Genomic DNA, 22500 nt, shown 5'->3' with positions numbered 1-22500 from the left:
TACAAAATGTTGTGTGCTACAATGTTGCTTAACACATAATAAATACAGGAGGTTTTCTATCATGAGACATTTATTTAACTGTTAAGGAAGGAGTCTTTAGTTTCAGCATGCCAATTCACCCCAAACGTGTTCAGTAGGGTTGAGGTCAGCACTCTATAGCAGGAGGTGTTCCACTCCATTCCACCTACACCATATCTTCATGGAGCTGGTTTATTGCACAGTGGTATTGTCATGCTGGAAATCCTGGTCTCTTTTACATGGTATCCCAGTATTCTCTGTAGTCTCTGGTATCCCAGAGAGAGAGAGAGAGAGGGAGAGAGAAATAGGGAGAGAAATAGGAAGAGAGAGAGGGAGAGAGAGAGAGAGAGAGCGAGAGAGAGAGAGAGAGAGAGAGAGAGAGGGAAAGATAGAGATATAGATGTGTAATGATAAACCATTCAATTTGATTCCAGATGTTTGCTTTGAAGTTTGATTCAATTCAAGAATACTTTTAACAAAATTGGTGTAACCGAAATATTTCTCCCTTTTTGAACACATAATCAGTAAATACAATCATACAATAATTTGCATTTTGTCTGTGTTAAACTAAATAAATCAAAAAGATGTTGCTGCAGAGGGTAATTCCAGTAAAAAATATACTAGGTTATATCTTGACGAGGTTTATAATATCTTGAAAATAAAAAAACGAAATGCATATATTTTCTGAATCATTTCATCGAACGAACAAAGTTTGTCAACCAGAGAAAATACTTAATAGAACAAATAATAAGCTTTTGTTAGCAGTGTCTGAGCCTTTACAGAGATTTGAAACTAAGAGCTCCAAAGACGGCTAAAAGGGCCGTGTTCCACAGCTTCTTTCTTGAGCAATATAAAACACAGTTTCTTGGAGCAGGTGTTGTTTAAAAGCTACTGAAGGTTTTTTTTAGACCGTTATAACATAGCAGTGTATAAGTATAATTCATGTTAGTCATTATGAATTTAAATCTATAGGTTGAGCAGTTTGGGACAGCTGGTGTACAGGCAGTAAAGTTAAATCAGATCTTTAAAGTATAAAGACTGCTGGTTATGTCATGATTTGTTTTGTTTCCCTGCTTTAAATGTGTTGACTTTTGCATAGAAATTTCTCATTGACTTTTTTGTTTATTTACCGTGAAGAACTAAGTCTGTGTATGTGCATGCGTGAGTGTGTGTGTGTGTGAGTAAACATGAGTCTGCAATGACGTAGAAGGTAGAGTGAGACACGTTATTGTAGTGATAAGCTCTCAGGAGATGGTGGATCCATGGCGACGGGCTTCGGCGAGGCAGCGACGTGTTATACGACCTGGTGCGCTAGCAGACGTTCCATATTGATCCGACTCTTGCAGCCCTTACAGAGAGATGACCCACAGCATATGGTGCTGAACTTGCATGCCCTGGAGCACACACACAGACACCAGCACCTAAGCTTCTTCACAATACCTCCCCTTTTCGTCTCTTCTCCCCCTCACCAAACCCTTTTAGCTTCTTTCGGATTATCAGAATAGATCTAAGCACTAAAAGCGGACACATGAGCAAAAGGGCAAAGCTTCTGAAGCTAAATATACATTTTCCCACTCTTCTGTCATTTCAAACAGATGTTACAGATGCCGATGTTGACCTTTGTAGATGGGGACAATGAACAACAGGATTCTTGTTCCTCATTAAAGCACCGTTCTACACTGGTTTAACAGTAAATGCCGTAAAGGTAACTGGAAGGATGTGATTGTCCAAATCCCAGGGGAGCTCATGACGCTTGAGGGAACCTTTCACTCTCAGCTGCTTATCTCTGTGTTGGTTTACAACGGAAACGTCATCATTTTTGATTGATATAGTCATTTAATTCACTTTATTAATGTTATTTCTGAGAATTCAATACTGGCCACGGTTCAGTTCCTTCATCCACCGCCCCCCCCCCCCCAACCCCCCCATCTCACTCACTCTCGAATTACACAAACTTCTTCGTCTCTTTGGCTTCAATCAGCCAATCTGAGCAAACTACTAGCACCATATCCTGATACTTAAATTTGGCTTTTTTTTTTACAGCAAATTTCTTTTTTGCAAAACTTGTAAAAAAAATGTTTTCAAGAAAAGGAATCCTTATACCTCGTCTGTTTAGTGTTTGACCCCGGGGACTAAGCCCAGGATATACACTCACTAAAAACCTCATTTCTCAGTCAGAGTACTGATATAGTCATAATTCATTCATACCATGGGGAGTGGTGGCTCCAGCGGTTAAGGCGCTGGGTTGCCGACTGGAAGGTCTGGGGTTCAAGCCCCGGTATCGCCAAGCTGCCGCTCTTGGGCCCTTGAGCAAGGCCCTTAACCCTCTATGCTCCGGGGGTCCCTTACGAGGGAAATATCAAGGTCCGTGACGTCGGAGTGACGTGGGGCCGCCTTCCCGTGGGCTCACCACCTGCAGGAGGGACCGTAAGGGACGGTGCTGTGAGGATTGGGCAGCAGTCGAAGGGCTGCTTAGACTGCTGTCCCCCGCGACCCGAATTACGGATAAGCGGGAGAAAATGAAAAAAAATAAAAAATGAATCATTCATACCAGATATTTGGTATTTGTGAAAATGCTTTTAATATTAACTATTGTAAAGCTGAACTTAATATATATCACTATGGTATTTTTCCTTTACATTGGAAAGCAAAGATGGCAAAAGTACACACATCCTTTACTCTACCAGAAGTACAGATACTCATGTTTTAAAAGACTCTGGTAAAAGTTGAAGTACTGACTACACTTTTTCACTCAAGTTAAAGTAAAGAAGTTTGGACTCTGACATGTACTTAAGTAAAAAGTAGTCATTAATACTACCTGTTTTAGTGTCACGCTGGTACCTGGACCTCAAATCATATTAATATATTAATTAAAATAATTAAACATTTTATCTAATGAATGTATCCAGACTGAAGATCCGCCATATAGAACACAATCAGAAAAAAAAACGATGATGATTATGTGATCAGGAATGTCTCTGTTCTCAGTCCTGTTTACATCACTGACTCCCTCCGTCTCACCCACGTTAATCCCAGACTTCATGTTGCCTTCCGCCGCGCTAGCTTTTTTAAAAACTATAGTCTGTTGTGTGTGAGAGCCAGGAAATGATACACCAGTGGTAGATTGAAAAAGCTGCACAATGACATAAAAAGGTTGATGGGCTGAAAACGGTAAACAATGAGAAGAAACATTATTGATTGGACACATGCCCAAAAGGACAAGGCTTCCGAAGCTAAATATACATTTTCCCACTCTTCCGTCATTCCAAACTGATGTTACAGATGCCGATGTTGACCTTTGCCGATCCGGACAATGAACAACAGGATTCTTGTTCCTCATTAAATAAATGCGGTGATGGTAAGTGGAAGGATGTGATTGTCCAAATCCCAGGAGCGCTAATGACACTTGAGGAAAGCTTTCACCCTCTCTGTGTTGGTTTACAACGAGAATGTCATCATTTTTATTGATATAGTCATTTAATTAACTTTATTATTGTTATTTCTGAGAATTCAATTCACGTTAACCCCAGACTTCATGTTGCCTTCTGCTGCGCTAGATTTTTTGGTGTGTGAAAACCAGGAAATGATACACTAGTGGTAGATTGAAAAAGCTGCACAATGATATGAAATAGGTTGATGGGCTGAAAACGGTAAACAATGAGAGGAAACATTATTGATCATGTCGTGAAACAGATTAAAACTAAAGTAATGAATCTGGATTGAAAATATAAGAAGTAGAAGGTACAGATATTTGTGTAAAAAAATGTAATACGTAAAAGTAAAAATAAATAGTGAATTAAAGTACTAATACAAAAAATATCTACTTAAGTACAGTAACGACGTATTTGTACTTTATTACTTCCCACCCTGTTGGAAAGACATGTTTTTATGAAGTTTTTTTTTTTAGAGCACCTAATCTTAAACACCCCCCCCCCCCCATATCTAAATAGTGAGCCAACTCTAACTTATTAATAAACTATTTTATTATATTTTATTTAATAATACCAAAAGAAATGATTTGATTCAGTGTTTTTAATTACTTTCTTTATGTTATTATTATACTGTATTACACTTTTTAAATGTACTATTTCAATATTTATTTTTTTAAATGGTATCATTTTCAATTTATCAACATATAAAGGAATTTCAACCTTTTCAAAACATTTTTTAAGTCTGGGAAAAATTGGTTTGGTTACTCAAATATTTACACACAATTATCACTTATCAAAGTGCTGAGTCAGTATAAACTATTTATTAGCTACAGATGTTTTATTAAAAAAAAAAAAAAAAAAAAAAAAAAAGAGATATCAATCAAGTGGAACCATGAAGTTACTGCAACTGAAGAACTATGAGGATGGATTTGGACTGTAATTAATTTAATAACTGTTATGTTATTTAATTTAAATTATGAGCGCCCATCACTGAACAGTACATCTCAACAATGATGGAACTGTAATGAACATTTATAATGTTTGTAAATTTGTAATTTAATGAACATTTGTAATGAACTCATCTAGGTGGACATTCTGTGCCACCTAGATGAGAATGGGTTCCCTTTGAAATCTGGTTTCTCTCAAGGTTTCTTCCTTATACCATCTTAGGGAGCTTCTCCTTGCCTCAGTCGCCACTTAGGGATAAACTTATAGGCATTAACATATAAATTACAATTTTATAACCTCTTTATCTTTTGGGATGATATTTACTGTTGAAAGTGCCATACAAATAAAACTGAACTTAACCGAATTGAAATGAAATGGATGCTAATGCTAGTCAAGATCTCATGCTACTTACTACAAAGTCCTGATTTTAAATCCCAACGCTTTAGTGCTTCAATGCTGGTAACTTTCCTCCTGCTGTAATTCACATGAAATAAACAAAAGCACTCAAAATTTAATAATTTTAAAAACAGTTAGTCGCTGAACTGCAGGCTGTCTGAGTGTTTATAAGTAAATTTCTGTCCCTGTGTTTTCTGTTTTGTTTTGTTTCCTGTACTGCTGCCTTTGTAAAGCGATGCTTCATAAATTCGCCCGATGTCGACCTTCGAGTTCTAGACGCTCGAAAGTGTTGCGCGCGGTACTTTGGTAAGACGCTGAGCAGCCTTATTTTCATATTGTCTTTTTTGCTTTTCCCGGACACGCAGTTTACTGATGAGTCCACTTTTATGTGTGCGCACACTTAGAGCCCATATATCAAAGCTGAGGTTAGATCAGCACAGGACCACGTCGGGGAATTAGTTTTGCCTGCGGTCAGCTCGCCGCCTCGCCGCTTCTCCGGCTCGAAAGGTTGCATCATTCGGGTCTTAAAAAAAAAATAAATAAAAGCAATGACTAATAATGGAGACACAAAGTGACTCATGCGATTACAAGACAATGGAGGTATAAAAAGGTTGCTGTAAGCAAGAATGATCAACTATTTAAAAATAAAAACCAAGTAAAAAAAGTTGGAAATGTACAAATATACGCAGAGAGATTGAATGGCAGTAACAAGGCAACAGAGGGTGGAGCTAAAGGTAGACAAAATCATGTCTGACATGACTAACTTTTTTTTCAATCTTTTTTTTAAGACTCAACAGAGATTTTTTTAGCAAATGATAGCAGTTTCCTTAGCTAATTAACTTACACCAAAAATGAAACATCAGCTAGATTGTTTGGACCTTTTTTTTTTTTTAGATAGCTACTGCTAAAAGAAATGATCATTCACTAAGCTAAGGAGATGACTGGCAATGGCTAGTCCTAGCCGATATATAGCATAAATTTTGTATCGTAAATTGTAACTTAAACTAGTATTTATAAAGTAGATTGTAAATATACTTTGAGCTTGATTCTAAAAAACTCACACGTTTAACTTCACCTAACGTCGACTCATTTAAAGTTCCTCATTTCCTCATTTAACCAAGTCCACTAATTAAGTTACCCATTATAAAAGACTGTGACGCTCTAGACACACTTTCTTTTTTTTATGTGAAATCTCTCTATCAAGCCTGAAAATGTGAACATGTGCAGAAACCGCAACACAATTAGCATCAAGTGGCTAAGTCGGACCCTAATCCCGTTTACGCTCTGCATCAGGCAGATGTGCCAAGATTGATTCAGACAGCGACCTGGCTTACTGTACCGGCCTCGTCCCAATCCCCCTTCCAACCCGTTCCACCCTGCCCCCTCCTTAACCCACCCTCCCTCAGCGCCCTCTCTCCCCCTGGTAAAGACCGTGGGCCGGTCTGCGGTTCAGAAAAGCTCTATCGGGAGAGATTATCCCTCATTCATGCTAATGAAATTGATTCCGGGTGTTTTTGTCCCCCCGAATGACGGGACACTTCAGAGTTAAATAAATGGAGGGATCGGTGGAGCAGGGGGACGGACGGAGAGGAACAGATGGCGGCAGGGGTTCTGTGCAGTAATGTGAGAGGCTAGTTAATGTTCTGAAACATGGGGCACGCTCGAAATGCCGCTAATGAAGACAAGCTTTCATATGAGAAAATGGCGGGAAAAACAGAGAGACAAATAGAGAGAAATAGAGATGCACAAAGAGTTGTGAGAAAAATAAGCCGTGAAAGAGGACTCACAGGAACATCTGGGCATCTGTCTATTGATGCAATTATCAGTCAGTAGTAAAATGCATAAAATTCTGCCTTTAGTTAATGTTCAAATCAAACATCAAAATAATGGAAGAAATGTGGTTTTAGTGACGTAACCATAGAGTAGATGTTGGTCTTTCAGAAACTGTTGATGTCCTGAGATTTTCATGCATAACAGTCTCAGAATGGTGCAGAAAAATAACATGTATATGAACAGCAGGTCTTTGGGCAGAAAAGAACGGCTAGACCGGTTTGAGTTGACAAGACGGCTTTGACAACATAAATTACCACATCCCAAAATGTCAAACGTTGCACTGGATGGGCTGCAAGAGCAATCAGGATCCACTGCCATCAGTCAAGAATAGGAATTTTATGCAATTGATTTAAATAAACTTTACTTTTTTATGTATTTTATTCAGAAATGCTCCTTTATCTACATGCTCTTTAATAGAGTCTAATATGAGCTTTTTACTGATCGTGAGAAAATGTAGAATGTTTCCCGAATTAACAGGAACGCAGATGCCCACTGTGTCAGTTCATTTAACCCCGCTGAGTTTACAGTGTATTAAACCTCGCCTTGGGCGTTTATTGAGTTTTTCGCTTTGCTTGTATGGAGCATATGGCTTTCTGATGGAGATTTCATTCAGTTTAAAACAGCAAGCACAAACAACATCGGACAAAAAAAACAATATAACACGACACGTGTAGTGTGGGGACGAGAGAATATGGTTTACTCCATATTTTGTTTTGATTTTTTTTTAACACAGCAGTTCACAGCAATTATATTATCGTTTAATTAAAGTAAATTCTTATATATTCTACTTTAATTCTAATAATGTTCAAATGGAATTTTTCTTCTAATGTTACTTAAAAAGCTGCATCTTCCTGAAGGGAGAATTCAGGGGTTAAACTACACAATGACTTTTTGCGTCATGAATGAAACTGCTGTTTTCTAAATCAAATCAGTCTCTTTAAATTCTTTAAAGAATTGGAGATTAGAATCTAATGCAGATTAAAAGATTTTTCTATGCATATGTCATTTTCTTAGTAACGAATCGCATAGTGCAAGCCATATATATATATATATATATGTATGTATATGTTTATTACACTTTATTGTGTGTGTGTGTGAGTGTGTGTGTGTGTGTGTGTGTGTGTGTGTGTGTGTGTGTGTGTGTGTGTGTGTGTGTGTGTGTGAGTGTGTAAGTACACTGTGCAGGTGGGAAAGTGAAAAACATAGTAAATATAAAACATAAAAAATATGCATAGGTCTGTGAGTTTATAAATTTTTTTATTATTTTTTAATATTTTTAATATATATATATATATATTGGTATATTATATTATATATTGGTATGTATATGAAGGTGCATTCTGTACACTATTTCTTTCTGTAACATTCCAACATAACAATGTACACGGGTGTACGTGTGTCTGTAGGTGAGTCTTTACAGAAAAAGGCAGTAGACGACTTTGTGGAGCTGAAGGACGTGTTTGCGGTGAAGGTGAAGCGTCGCCGGTCGGCCGGACAGCAGAGCGGCGGCACGCTGCTCGGCATCACCCTGTTCTTTTGCAAGCGCAAAGCCGCAAAACTCAAAGACGACACCATCCACTTGGACAACCTGAGCGTGGATCACTGCGAAATCTGGTTCCGACATCTCAAAGACATCCTCTCTGGTACGGCCATGCTTTTACTGTTTGTCTCTGTGTAGATAAAACTGATAGAAGACAAACAGTCTTCAGTGAAGAGCAGTGACACGACTAATTCAGTGTCTCCACTGTGATCATCCCACATAATAGGATATTACTGTTTGCTTTTCTGAGAGACAAGATGTTCTGTTTTTTGGAGACTTGGATGTTAAATTGAACTCATAAATAACCATAACACAACAACCACCAGCAAATCAGCACTATTTTTCCGTAACCATTGGAATCAACAATGGAAATGGTTATTGAATTTCTTTTCTTTATATTAAAGCGGCATCACTTAGGTGATTAAAAGCCTCACCGCCCTCACAATGGAAAAGCAAACTCAAACTATCCGTACTTTTTTTTTTTTTATTAAGCTTCTTACCCTGACATAGAGAGGCTTTATCTGGAAGCCGCCGAGGTGCACTTTTTATTGCATCGTGCAAACATTAACACAGCAAACACGGGCCACGCTTTCAGCTTTATTACGTTTGCCGACACCGATTGAACGCAGGCAAGGGACGGTTTACTCAAATCGCTAATGAATCTCAGGCAGCTTATCGCAAGTAAATGATTTCTGAGGTACGAGTAGCGCAACTCAAAATGACGCCTCATAAACGGTGAGATGTACGCTGCTGGGCATACGGCCTGCTCTTCAGGCATGTGACTCTCGTATGATATTGAAACGATTATCAGTGCGTTACAATAAACACTAAAATTAAGCGAATGTCTATTTAGTTTTAGTTTTATATACGTGGAGTCATAACAAGTCTATTTGAGATGCAAGAGGGTATTATATAGTCAACTCTTCTATTGTTGACCAGATGGTTCCACAGCAACAGCCTAAAGATCCATGATGTAACTGAGCAACTCTGAACTTTGAGGATGAATTTGGATCGTAATTAATATAAACAGTCTGCTATTAGGGCTCAGAACCACAGGTTGCATTTAAGCACCTATCACTGCACACCTCAACAATAATTAAAATGTAATGAATGGACATTCGGTGCCACCCAGATGAGTCTGGTTCCTCTCAAGGTTTCTTCCTCATACCATCTCAGGGAGTTTTTCCTGACCACAGTTGCCCCTGGCTCACTCATTAGGGATAAAAGTGTACACTTATACATTCTTTTATACAACTTTATAAGTTTTCTGCAAAGCTGCTTTAATTCATTGTCCATTGTTAAAAGCACTCTACATCTAAAAATAAATTACATTTATTTGAATATAGTCATATGATGTCTGACACTTCTAAAGGAACCGGGTCGGCAGTAGAATGATGATAAAATTGTTCTGATTAGATTAGTTTAACATAGGGGGAGATCGGTCAAACCCACGTATGAAAAGGTTACGTCTGGTTCATTTTAGCTCGTTCAATGCAATGAGAAATGCTTTTATGATGTGCAGAAGTGACTCTATGATGTGAAGTAGTTTTGAGAATTTCATTTCTGATCTGAGGAAGGATCCAGGATCTAGGAGGAATAGCGTGTAAAAATCATTTGGTCTGAGACCATTTATTAGACCATTATTAGGTACAAAAATGTCCAATTTGGACTCATCTGTCAACTTTTTTTCCAGTCACTGTCCAATTCTTGTATATATGATTTAATGAAATATTGTGTGTGTGTTTTAAAAAAATATGGAACTTATAGCTAACAAGTAAACAAAGTACTCCATGTGAAGTACAGGAACATGTATTGCATGGCGCCTAATTAAAAAAAAAAAAAAAAAAAAAAAGCACCAAACGCTTGCAATTTGAGCATCTTGCAATGTGGTAGCAAAAAAAAAAAAAAAAAAGAAACCTTCAAAACATAAAATCACAATAGCAAATTGGGATTATGAAAAGTACAAGCTAATTTAAGCTATGCAGCATACAAGACCTGGAAAAAAAACTGTACGTTCATTAGGTAATTACTTAGTTTTATCAAGTACATACATTTATTTACAGTATATATTCAGTTGGGGGATTGTTTAAGCGCTGAAAGCATCAAGAAAGCTTAACCGAGTCCCAACTGCATGTAATAAACAGAATTACATTAAAAACAGGAAGCTTTTTTTAACACATTGTGGTGATACAACGATTTGAACAGCTCTGATACTGTGCCGTATGCATGTACGTAAACCGGTCTCATCATAGTATTTCTGTACGCTGGGGGAGACGGAGGGAGGTGTACAGAGAGACAGCGTTTGGCGACGAGGGGCTGTTGGAAGACAGAGGAGGAACAGGTTGCTCCCCCGGCCTCCCTGCAGTTTGTAATTATCCGTTCTCCTCTCACCAGTGCCGGCTGCCAAAACAGGCCAGTATAGGACAGGTGTCCTTCCAAAACGCCCTGGCCATCATTTTCAACACCACATCCTTCTCATTCTTCGCTGTTTGACAACCAGAATGAGATTTTTTTTCCCCTTTGGCTCAAATAAGATATCACTACAAGGAGTTTTTCCCACATCGAGGCAAATATTGCTGAAAACAGGCCTCCTTCTTGTTAAGAGTATGACAGTGTTTGGAAAAAAAACCTTGCCAGATCAAATTTTTAAAGAAAAATAAAACATAATTACAACGCGAATGTGTTTAAATATCTAAAAATAAAATTGTTTACACATATATAACTCATCAGAGCTTATTAAATTAACATTGTAGTTTACATTTTCAAAAAGCTCAGGGATTTAGAGTTTAATAACTAAAATTATATTAGTAATTATAATAATAATATTAGATATTTTTCAGATAAATGCCTTATATGTAACTGTGTTCTTATATGTAACTTTTTTTATTTCTTTATTGATGTGATTAGTTTTTTAAATGTTATGTAATTCAATTCAGTTCAATTTTATTTGTACAACACTTTTAACAATGGACAGTCCAAAAGCAGCTTTACATAATTGAATAGAATGCAGTTATACAATTTAACACTATAAGTCGTTACATTAGATGAACTTTAGCCAATAGAGTTTTATCCGTATTGAGCAAGACAGTGGCGGTGGCGCTAAAGAAAAAACCTTTTTTTTTAGTGCTTTTAATGGAGTGTAACAAAGAATAAGTCATAGTTAATTAATTCCAATCTTGTCTTCTTATTGTAAACATCGGCTTTATAATAGCTTAAACTTAAAGCTTACTTAGCACTTTTCTCTGTTTGCAACCTAGTGAACCGGTGTTGATCTATTCAAAGCACTTTTGTACATCACTCTGGTTTAGGGCGTCTGCTAAATGCTTTGTGAAGTTTTATTGATATTGTTTCTTGATAGATAAAGTTATAGGGGCTAAATTAAAGCTACTTTAAATCACATCCCTGCAAAAAAACAACAGTAGTTTTTGGGATTTGTATTTGTTCTAATGGGAAACTGTAATAGTGTACACCCGGGGGGGTTTGTACTGGTGATTTGCAAACATCTGTTAGTGTCATTTTAAATGTATAGTGGATAACATTAGGGACCATTTGAACACTGAACTAGATTTGATAAACACATTTGGTAATGGAAACTATTTGGTATTTGTTTTATGGTTAACAGCTGATTGTAATGTAGTGGAAACCTTTAGAATTTTTGTGATGATTTCTGTTGTTTTTTTACTAAGTATTTTATTTTTCAGCAGCGATTAAAGGTGCCATTTGAAACAAAGGTTAAAGACCTGCAAAAATAACTATATATATAACTATATATATAACTATATATATAACTATATATATAACTATATATATAACTATATATATAACTATATATAACTATATATATATATATATATATATATATATATATATATATATATATATATATATATATATATGCAGACGCTCCCAACCTTACGAACAAATTACGTTCTGAACGGTTTGTACCATGAATTTGTTTGTAAGTTGTTACTGTGTTTGTTATTGACTACGCATATGTCCGAATGATTTATGAGCTATAAATACTATAAAATAAACAGTAAAATATACTAAAACAAATCGAAATAATCGAAATACTGTATCCATTGTTTTGTATTATTTTGTAAGTAATAAAAAATAAAAAAAAATCACTTAAAAATGTATTCGCCCGTCCAGTGTGCATCGTGTAGATTTGTTACGATCGATGACTAGCTTACGGCGGCTCTCCTCCCTTTCAAATTCTTTTGAATTTCACTTCCGCGAAAATTCCTAAAGTAAATGTTTGTAAAGTATATATATATATATATATATATATATATATATATATATATATATATAAAAATTGCCACAATTTAAATTGATAAAATAAAATTACTTTAACCACTTTTGGTTAATACAGATGTGTATGTAAGTGTGTGTGTGTTTTACATTTAATAGTTAATTTTTTTTAAAGATATGATTTAATTAACTGTTCTACCTATTTCAGCATACTTTAACAAATGTCATTATTCCTTCCATCATTCATTTCTTCACTCCCTGGATATGTGGAATTGACTGGATTTTTTCCTTTAAAGAGAAATTCTTAAAGATAGACATAAAAGGTTAAGTAATCTATAGCACTAGCATTATGGATTCTTTAGCGCTTTCATGCATGTGCAATATAAATCGTATTTCCAGTACGGCGTAAGAAGCCACAGTGACACTGCACTAACTCTAGTTTCTATTTTTATACACCTGGCATTGTTGTGTATTACAGATAAACGATGTTGAAGTGTGCAGTGGTGGTGATCAAATGCAAACTGTAGTCCTGAGTCAGTGTAGCAGACTGTTGACATAAACTACAGTCTAAATCCAACCTGTGTTACTCTGTAATTTTATGAATCCCCAGTAGATGTGATATACGCTCAAAATGCATTTAATAATATATATATATATATATATATATATATATATATATATATATATATATATATATATATATATATATATATATATATATATATATATATATATATATATATATATATGTGTGGATATGGATTTTTACTCCCCAATTTGGAAACCTGCTAATTCTCACCCACCAGCTTGCCCTCCCCTAATAATCATGGTTGCTAAAGTATTGCCTCTAAGACAGGTTCAAACTGTTTGTTATTCTGTGCCACAGGTCAAAGTAAAACACCTTGAGGAAAGTGCTATCCCCCTCTTCTACATACATGAGCTCAGGGAATGCTTATGATTGGTTAGTGTCATTGTGACTGACATGGGAGACAGAGTATACCTTTCCCACATACAATGGTCAGCTTTTCTCTCTCTTGGTCTCCTGACAATTAATGACTTGTGTGAATGTTGAAATTCTAACTCATGATCCGTAAACAGTATGAACAAGTCTCTAAAAAACAACCTGAGGTCATTGTAGTAGACTTTTAATATTAATTACAGTCCAAAACCATCCTCAAATTTCTTGAGTTGCTCAGTAACTTCATGGATCTTTAGGTTTTATAAAAGTTTTGAAGGTTAATGTTTAGGGCTGAGGTGAAATTTTTCTTCAGGTTCTTCTTTTCTTTCAGATTCATTTGTATGATATGAAGCAGCATCCGATTTTGTCACATTTTATATTGTTCTTTTGAATCTGTTCGTTATTTTAAGTAACATGACACTAATGAGCTGTTCTTCTAACTGGTGTGTTAAAAAAAAATGATTGGCAGCCCTAATTAAAATCTTGCAGGACATGATGGAACGCTTGCATCAGCGTAAATATTAGGCATTAACCTCCCTTGTAGACATTATGTATTATCCACCTTTATCAGCTTGTACACACAGTGAGTGCTGCAGTCTTTGTGTGTAATCTCGGTTAATCCCGGTTCACAGAGAATGCCAGCCTTATCTAATGTAGGGGTTAAACTGAAATATACACAAGTTCTTCTTTATTGTTTTTCTGTCCTGTACAACACAAATTCAACTTTCAAACAAAAACAAAAAAAACAACAACAACTAAGATGATTGGAATGAGCTTTACTTCAGTCGTCTTTGCTGATTTCTAGATGCAGTGTCTAATCGTAAAGCTGCATTAAGCCTGTGCTGGTTAATCCCTGCAAATTCTGGTTATAATAACAAGCACATAGTGAGTGATGTAATCACAGATTGCAGCAGTGTTGCACATTGGGAATTAAAATAGATTGCCCCAGATCTCACACGTTTTGTCCCGGGACGTTGTCTGACACTCCCACACGAGCCGCTGTATATGAACAGACAGGGACTTTGCCCAGCGTGGGTTCCTGGCCCTCTAACATTGGGTTTGGCAATGATCTGCGCTCTGTTCCGATGCCGTGTGAATAGGAAAGCGTGTCCTACATCGCGCCACGTGAATTAATTAACATAATGAAAGGGCCATGCCTCGAGGGGGGGGGAGTGGGTTCATTTATTGTAGCGATAGAATATCTGAAATTAAGCTAGTGCCAGTTTTTTTTTCACCTGCAAAATTTTTTTGCAAAAATTCAACTAAATTTATTTACTTAATAAAAAAAAGTATATATATTGTACCTTCAACAGTGTCAGAAAGCAGCTCTGCAAAAATCCATACATGATATTTACATTTACAATGCAGAGGTTGGTCATAGGTCATTTACCACTTTAACCAGCAGTGTTAAAGAGCATCGTGATCGAGTTCAAATCTGGACTGAAATGTTTAAAGTGGGTTATTCTTATGGAAATATAAATATTACTGTTGTGTTATAACCTTTCCTTGGAGATTAAGAGGAGGTTTGATATTGGTGTATAGTTGGATAACTAAAAGTTTGTGAGGTTAGGTTGTTTAGAGTTTTTTTAGATCAGGGACTAGATTTTTAAAGGTTTTTTTAGATCAGGGATTGGATTTTTTTTCGTTTTCTTTTATATTAGGGGATTGGATTTTTTTTCTATTTTTTAACAGGTATATAATTTTTGGATAATTTTTTTTTTAATCATGAATTTAATATATATTTTTTCTTTTTTATCTTTTATTTGATTGTCTGGGGTTTTTTTTAATCATGGATTTGATTGTTCTGGGTTTTTCTTAATCAGGGAGTGAAAAAAATCATTATGAATAGATCTCAGTCAATTGTTTTAGGTAGCATTTGTTTGATAAAAGGTATTTTCAAGGGATCAATACACTAGATCTAGTATTTTGATGGAGAAGTTGATTGATAAGTGTAATAAGTCTGATCTCTTAAAGGAGGTAAAGCATTCTAGTCTCTGATGTGGTTATTTTGTTATCTGCATGGTCAGTGCTAATTTAAGGTGACCATTTTTATCATTATTTCATTTTGCTTGTATTTTTTTTTTTTCCTAATCGTTTTCTTATATGTAGGGCTTTTCTTGAGTTTTGCAGGTGGTTGGAAACTTTCTCTGATTCTCACCATTTCTCTTTCATTCTGTTTGTAATGTGGGGGTTCTGCTCTTTACCCACAATCCCCAGTTGCCTCGCTGTCCTTTCTAGCCCAGGTGTTGATGAACAGCAGCATGCTGGCATCTCGCACTACATTAGGTTCCCACATTAGCCAACCTGCGCTAATGCATTTCTTGTGCCACATGTCGCCACGCATGACCGCCTGCTGAAAATGATTCCTTGATAGCAGCACTTAATAAAGGATGTTGTTCTCTGCCTGCCTCTTACCCCCCCGGTGCACACACACACACACACACACACACACACACACACACACACACACACACACACACACACACACTGTATTTTCAACAGCAGGATTATCTCTGTTGTTTTATGGCTGCGTCCGAATCGTCGGCGCCGCCTCCCTGCGGATTACAGGCACCCGTTATTGCTCACCTGTTCCAGCAGTCACATGGTTCCCGGCTCAGTGTTTCCCAGGGATCCCTTAATAATGTTGCACAATGGAGGGTGTGTCCCAGCTGACACCAAACACAAAAGGTGTGCCTCCCCTTCACAAAAAAAATGCACCCCTCCCTTCAACCTTCTCAGCCGGCTTTCATTTTGTTCTCATTCAAGGTGGACATCACCTCAGTCTGACAAGCCGTGCGATGCAGCCTGACTCGAGCATGGGTGCTCGGAGCGGGGCCGCAAACCACGAACGTGGAGTGAGAGAAATAGAGAGAAGCCCTAGGACAATAGAAGCACCTGTAGTAAAGGCGCAATGCGCAAGGCTCTGTCCGATAGCCTCCGATTGAGTGTCCTTAAACCCCCTTTTGAAAGATTAGCAGGCGCAAGGTCAATCCGGAGGCCCTGCTAGACCTGGGAACGCCCCCTCAGGACACATAATGTGCTCATGGTGCTCGTGTCAGAGCGAGTGGTCACACTTCTGCGTCAAGCCAATCTTTATTGTCCCAGACAGAGAGCAGAATAGTGGAGGTATAGCGCAAGAGCTCGAGCCGATGGAACCGACGGCCCATTGTGTCCGTGTGTACGGCTGGCCCCGTAGCGTACGCGGCGCGTATAATTGCTTTGAGTTGTTTAACAAGATAATAGAGGGGCCGTTTCGTGTCTTGAAGAGGGAAAGAAAAACTCCTTTGGAACGCGGATGAAAAAAACATGCAGAGCATTTGACGACGGCCGAGTGGATTATGTTACACATTAACAGCTTTTCCATTAAGTCACCAGCCATCTCCATGGAGACCCTTTCTCTCGAGACTCTCTGGAAACCGATGGACTGCTGCACGTGTGTGTGTGTGTGTGTGCGTGTGTGTGTGTGTGTGTGTGTGTTGACCCGACTGAGTCGTTCAGGGGAAAAAATCTTCTCAGACTTCTCAGTCTTTTAGTGTGTTTACAGGCCAGATGGACTTAACAAGCGCACTCACACTCTGCTTTGCGTCTGACTCTAATTAAGGCAGCTAATTAGATGACTTTGTAGGTGTCGGATCAGGCTGAAGCGCATGATCCGACACAAATGCTGAAAGAATGGATAAAAGAGGAAAGGCAGGTCTAATTGAACACTCCTGAATACTCCTAATCTCTGGCTCTCTGCAGCATATGTGTGATTAATAGAGCAACATTTCTCTGTTCGTGTTCGGAGGGAAAAACAGGAGTCTGTTACACTAAAAGACGTTTTCTGTCAGTAAATGTCTAAAATATGTCTAATCTAAAATAAATAAAAATATAAATACGCTTTAGTTTAATTTAAATCGGAATACTCAATAATAAATTAATAAATCATTTTGAATCATCTCATACGATGCATAATTTCTTTTTTTTAGCTAATATAGACTCAAAAGTAGATTCACAATATGTTCGATATGAAGCAAAGCACTAGGACACAGATGTATAACAAAATTCCAAGTGCCATTGATTAAAGAAAAAGAAACTGCAATGAGACGAGAATAAATAGGACTAGAAGAAATAATGTAAAATTTAAAACAATTATAAATATTGACATATAAGCAGAATTTCAGCAAAAGGAATAAATGAATTTGGAAAAGCCACAATGTTTATCTGTGTGACCTTTCTTTCTTTCTTTCTTTCTTTCTTTCTTTCTTTCTTTCTTTCTTTCTTTCTTTCTTTCTTTCTTTCTTTCTTTCTTTCTTTCTTTCATTTGAGAATCTTTGTATCTAAATACAGTATAGTTACAATTTATATAAACAGTACACTGTGCAAAAGCCATTTAAATGTCTCATTTCAGAAATGGTTTTATGACATATTCTTTTTTCTTAGTCTCTTTAATAGAATATTTTGGATTTGGACTGTAGTTAATGTCAACAGTCTGCTACACCGGCTCAGGACTACAGTTTTCTTCTGATCACCATCACTGAACCCCGCAACATCATATATCTGCAATAAATGGACATTCGGGGCAACTCATGAGGATGGGTTCCCTCTTGAGTCTGGTTCCTCTCAAGGTTTCTTCCTTATGTCATGTCGGAGAGTTTTTTTTCACCACAGTTGCCACCGGCTCGCTAATAAGGGACAAACTTACACTTATAAAGAACATCTAATTCATTTTTATCATCTAATTATCTGTGTAAAGCTGCTTTGAGACAATGTTCATTGTTCAAATCACAATACAAATAAAAATTAATTGAATTGAATTGAATACAACCAGAAAATAAAGGAAATTTAAAAGCGGTATTAAAAAAGCAGAAAACAAATCATAAAAACTGTTTCTATAGGCCAAAGTTGCAAGTTTTTAGTGAGACCTCTGTTGTGTGAGCAGGTTTCTGGCTTTCCGGTAAAACTTAAATGAAACAGGATCTTCTCATTGCTAATACCTATATGTGTCTTACTGATTCATCTCAAAATGACTGCTGTAAGAAAGGTCTATTACACCAGCTTTATGCAAGACATGCTTGAGCGTTACATACACATGTTGTGTGTCGTGAGTTTAATTAATTGTTAGTTTGTTAATACGAACAACTTTCAATCACATCATGGCAATGATCACAGAATTATGACAGATATAAATCATTTATTTAGCACTGAAAAACAGAGCTGCAGGTGGCTATATATATATATATATATATATATATATATATATATATATATATATATATATATATATATATATATATATATATATATATATATAGTACAGAGTATATATATATATATATATATATATATATATATATATATATATATATATATATATATATATATATATATATATATACAGTTGTAGAGTCACACTGAAGGAATCGAAACTATGAATTAACACATGTGGAATTATATACATAACAAAAAAGTGTGAAACAACTGAAAATATGTCATATTGTAGGTTCTTCAAAGTAGCCACCTTTTGCTTAGATTACTGCTTTGCACACTCTTGGCATTCTCTTGATGCCTACTTTGAAGAACCTACAATATGACATATTTTCAGTAAAAAAAAATTTGTTATTTATATAATTCCATATATAATTCCACATGTGTTAATTCATAGTTTTGATGCCTTCAGTGTGAATCTACAATTTTCATAGTCATGAAAATAAAGAAAACTCTTTGAATAAGCAAGGTGTGTCCAAACTTTTGGTCTGTACTGTGTATATTTATATATTTTTTTATTATTATTGTTATTTTTTCCGCACGCACACACACACACACACACACACACACACACACACAGTACTGTGCAAATGTCTGTCCAGCTATATATAAAAAATGTAAGAGACCAATTTTACCATTGTTGTTGTTGTTGTTGTTCAGTTTCCTCTTGAGCACTACTGCAACACAATACATCAAGATGTAGATAACTCCATTACTTTATAGATTTTGTAGTTTCTGAGGTAATTTTACAAAAGCCATTAACGCTGAACAAACACAATTTAAACATTAACATTTCATAAGAATTTTTAAAGACTTTGTACTGCTTTTTTTTTTTTTTTTCAATGGTTCAGGTAGCAGGTATTGGACATTATTTCAATAGAATTATGAGAAACATAAGTACATGGTTGTACTTGTGCACTTTATGCAGTATCCCATTTAGTTTTGTTTAATCTTGTGGTAACTTGGGTTTTCTCATTTTTGTAATTTATATGAATGGGTGTAATTTAATTCTGGGTGGTTAAAGATGACAAACAAATGATCCAACCTCTAAACCACCCTCTAAGTAACCGCTCCATGTAAGCCCACCTGCCCACCTGTCCATTATTCTACAACATTGGTCTGGTGTGTTAAAATAAAAATATATAAAAATAATACTATTAAAATATATTCCTGTATGTTCACTTTATGATTATTTGGTTGGTCCGAGTTTCTTTATTAAAGCAGCAGTCTAAACTGAAGTACTAAAGAAACAAATAATGACTTTAAGTGAGCAAATCACTTCTTCTTTATAATAGAGACTGACTAGGTTACTCAGTGCGGATGAAAGGAAATGAAGAGAATAATTTGATGAACGAGTGAGACCGTCTGTTGCGGTGTTTCTCTGTGGGGTGGACAGATGCTGGGGTTCACTGCGCTGTAGGTAACGGTGCATATCAGTTTCTCCAAGTACTGTGAGTCTGTGTGTGTGTGTGTGTGTGTGTGTGTGTGTGTGTGTGTGTGTGTGTGTGTGTGTGTGTGTGTGTGTGTGTGAGTGTGTGTGTGTTCGTTCATGTGTTCCCCTGACTCATTTCTTCGTCTCATCTGTCGCTCCCAGAGGTAGAAGCACTCAGACATAACGAAGGCACAGGACACATGTTGCTTTATTTAAGTCTCACAAAACAAATCAGTACGATATAATATAAATCAAAGCCTTTCATAGCTTTCACACTAGATTTTATTTTTCAGCAAAAAAAACTCAAACCTATTCAGTCTGCCAAAACATGTTGTGTCTGTAGTTTGTTTATTTAGTTTCGCACAAACTTAGATTGTGTCTGAATGATCAGATTCTCACCCATACTCAGTCAAATCCCATCTGCTTATATAAGTTATAAGCAGATTTCTCAGCTTATATAAGTGAGAAAGTTTAATAAATGTCCTCACGGCCAAACAAACTACACAACATTTGGACAGTGAATGAATAGGAAAAAAAAGAGTATTTCCCTGTTCTCTGTCTTACACAACTTCTTCTGTTAGAGACAAAAAATGTCCAATTTGGACTCCACAGAACATTTTTTCCATTCATTCACTGTCCAAACGTTGTGTGGTTTGTTTGGCCCATTAAACTTTCTCACTGCTTATCCTAAATATAAAGAAAGATAGACTTCTTTTTTAGTAAATCCTATTTATGAAAATGCATTTTTATTAAAAAAATAATTATACTTTACTTTTACTACAATTATTGCACAAGTTTTCCATTATAAGTGTAGTTTGGCCCTTAATTCAGCATACTCATTCAATTTAAATATATTATACTCACACTGCAATAGAGCTCACTTGGTGCTCACACTGTTTCTGAGGCACGAAGGAGTTTAGTTCAATCCACATAAAGATTTAAGATTGTAATAATTATGTAAATTATAATTAATAACTAACAATTAGTTCGTAAGGCATAAACTGATTATATGTTTTAGTTTTCTTTCTTCAAAAAAAAAAAAAAAAAAGAATATACTATTAAGGATGAGATGACTAGATGAGTCTTAATGTGTCATAAAACATAGCAGCCAATCATATTCAAGTATGCAAATCTAGGACTAAGCGTTTAGCTAGGTGTGAGTTAATTTTCTTATTTATTGATTCTGCATTATTTGATTAGGAACGAAGAGTGTATTTGTTGTTTAATTCTATTTTCTTTGTTTATCCTTATAACTTATTTCCATCAAATTTATTGCTAATCGTAAAAAGGTTTTCCAACAACAATGCCAAACTGCTATAACCTTTCCTAACGTTTTTTTGACATATAAGACTCAGCTTATGTTTTTTCTATGATTGATTGTGTTCATTTCTTTTCCTTTTTTTTTTTTTTTTTTTTTTTTTTTTGATGAAGTGAAACGTCTCCCAGATTAACTCAAATCCTCCAGCATTGGTTTAATTAAAAAAATTCTAAACGACTGTAAACGTCTGAAAAAGCTTCAGTGTTTTTGATTTGGAGGAGCAGGCCAAGTCTCCATCTCGTGTCTCCTCCTCCTGGAGCGTCCCCCCTGTGTGTGATCCCCCTGCTCGAGGGGACAAATCTGGAGACTCCCTGCTGTTAAAGCTCGCTAATGCCAGTCCCTGATTCTTCGCCAGATGCTCCTCTCTTGGCACGGGATCTGAGGAAGCGTCTCGGCGCTCGGCCCGCGTGCGGAGAGGAGCTCCTCTGCTCTTCATCCGCCCGTCTCCTGTATGGCCGCTCGTCGTCGTCCTCCTCCTCCTCTCCGTTGTTTTGACCTTTCCCACACCGAGGCCTCCAGCCTGCGCCGCCACTTGGGGATTTTTCACTGCAAAAATAAGACATCTGTTACTGAGGATTAGCCCGTTTTTCTCCGAGCTCGCTTGTGTGCACTGGGTTCAGGCAGTGGGGCAGCCTGCAGACCGCTCATGCGCGATATAACCGCACTGGCCTTGTGGCTGTCTCTCTCTCTCTCCATCTTTTCATTTCTATTAGACCTCTCTTTTTCTTTCTCGCTCTCTCTCTTTTTACCCTCTCTCCTTCTCTTTCTGAACAGCAGACATTCTCATTTTACATATCTATCTATCTATCTATCTATCTATCTATCTATCTATCTATCTATCTATCTGTCTGTCTGTCTGTCTGTCTGTCTGTCTGTCTGTCTGTCTGTCTGTCTGTCTGTCTGTCTGTCTGTCTGTCTGTCTGTCTGTCGCCAAACCTGTTTGTCTGTCTTTTGTTTTCTTTGTCTTCACTTTCCCATAAACCTATCTGTCTGTCTCTTGCTAACCTTGCCACTGTCATGTGTCTTTCTTTCAGCTTATTTGTCTGTTTAACTGTTAGTCTGTCTGTCTATAATTCTGTCTATCGTCTGGTCTGTCTCTGTGTGTGTGTCACACAGATTATCCAG

The 22500-nt window shown here is 36.6% G+C and overlaps 1 protein-coding gene across 3 annotated transcripts in view; it reads left to right on the top strand.

Moving 5' to 3' along the window:
* The window catches only part of cerkl (CERK like autophagy regulator), a 104727-nt gene that overhangs the window by 20015 nt on the left and 62212 nt on the right, over positions 1 to 22500 (top strand). For 2 of the 3 annotated variants that reach the window (XM_083537036.1, XM_083537037.1), the window contains exon 2: positions 8033 to 8269. The exons of the other annotated variant lie outside the window; for it this stretch is intronic. In XM_083537036.1, the coding sequence (XP_083393162.1) occupies positions 8033 to 8269 (237 nt within the window). The remainder of the gene's footprint in view (positions 1 to 8032; positions 8270 to 22500) is intronic. 3 annotated transcript variants of the gene reach the window in all.

Source organism: Silurus aristotelis (genome assembly GCF_946808225.1).
Source record: "Silurus aristotelis genome assembly, chromosome: 3".
Classification (NCBI taxonomy): domain Eukaryota; kingdom Metazoa; phylum Chordata; class Actinopteri; order Siluriformes; family Siluridae; genus Silurus; species Silurus aristotelis.
The sequence above is the reverse complement of the archived record's forward strand: the minus strand, read 5'-3'. Positions and strand labels throughout refer to the sequence as shown.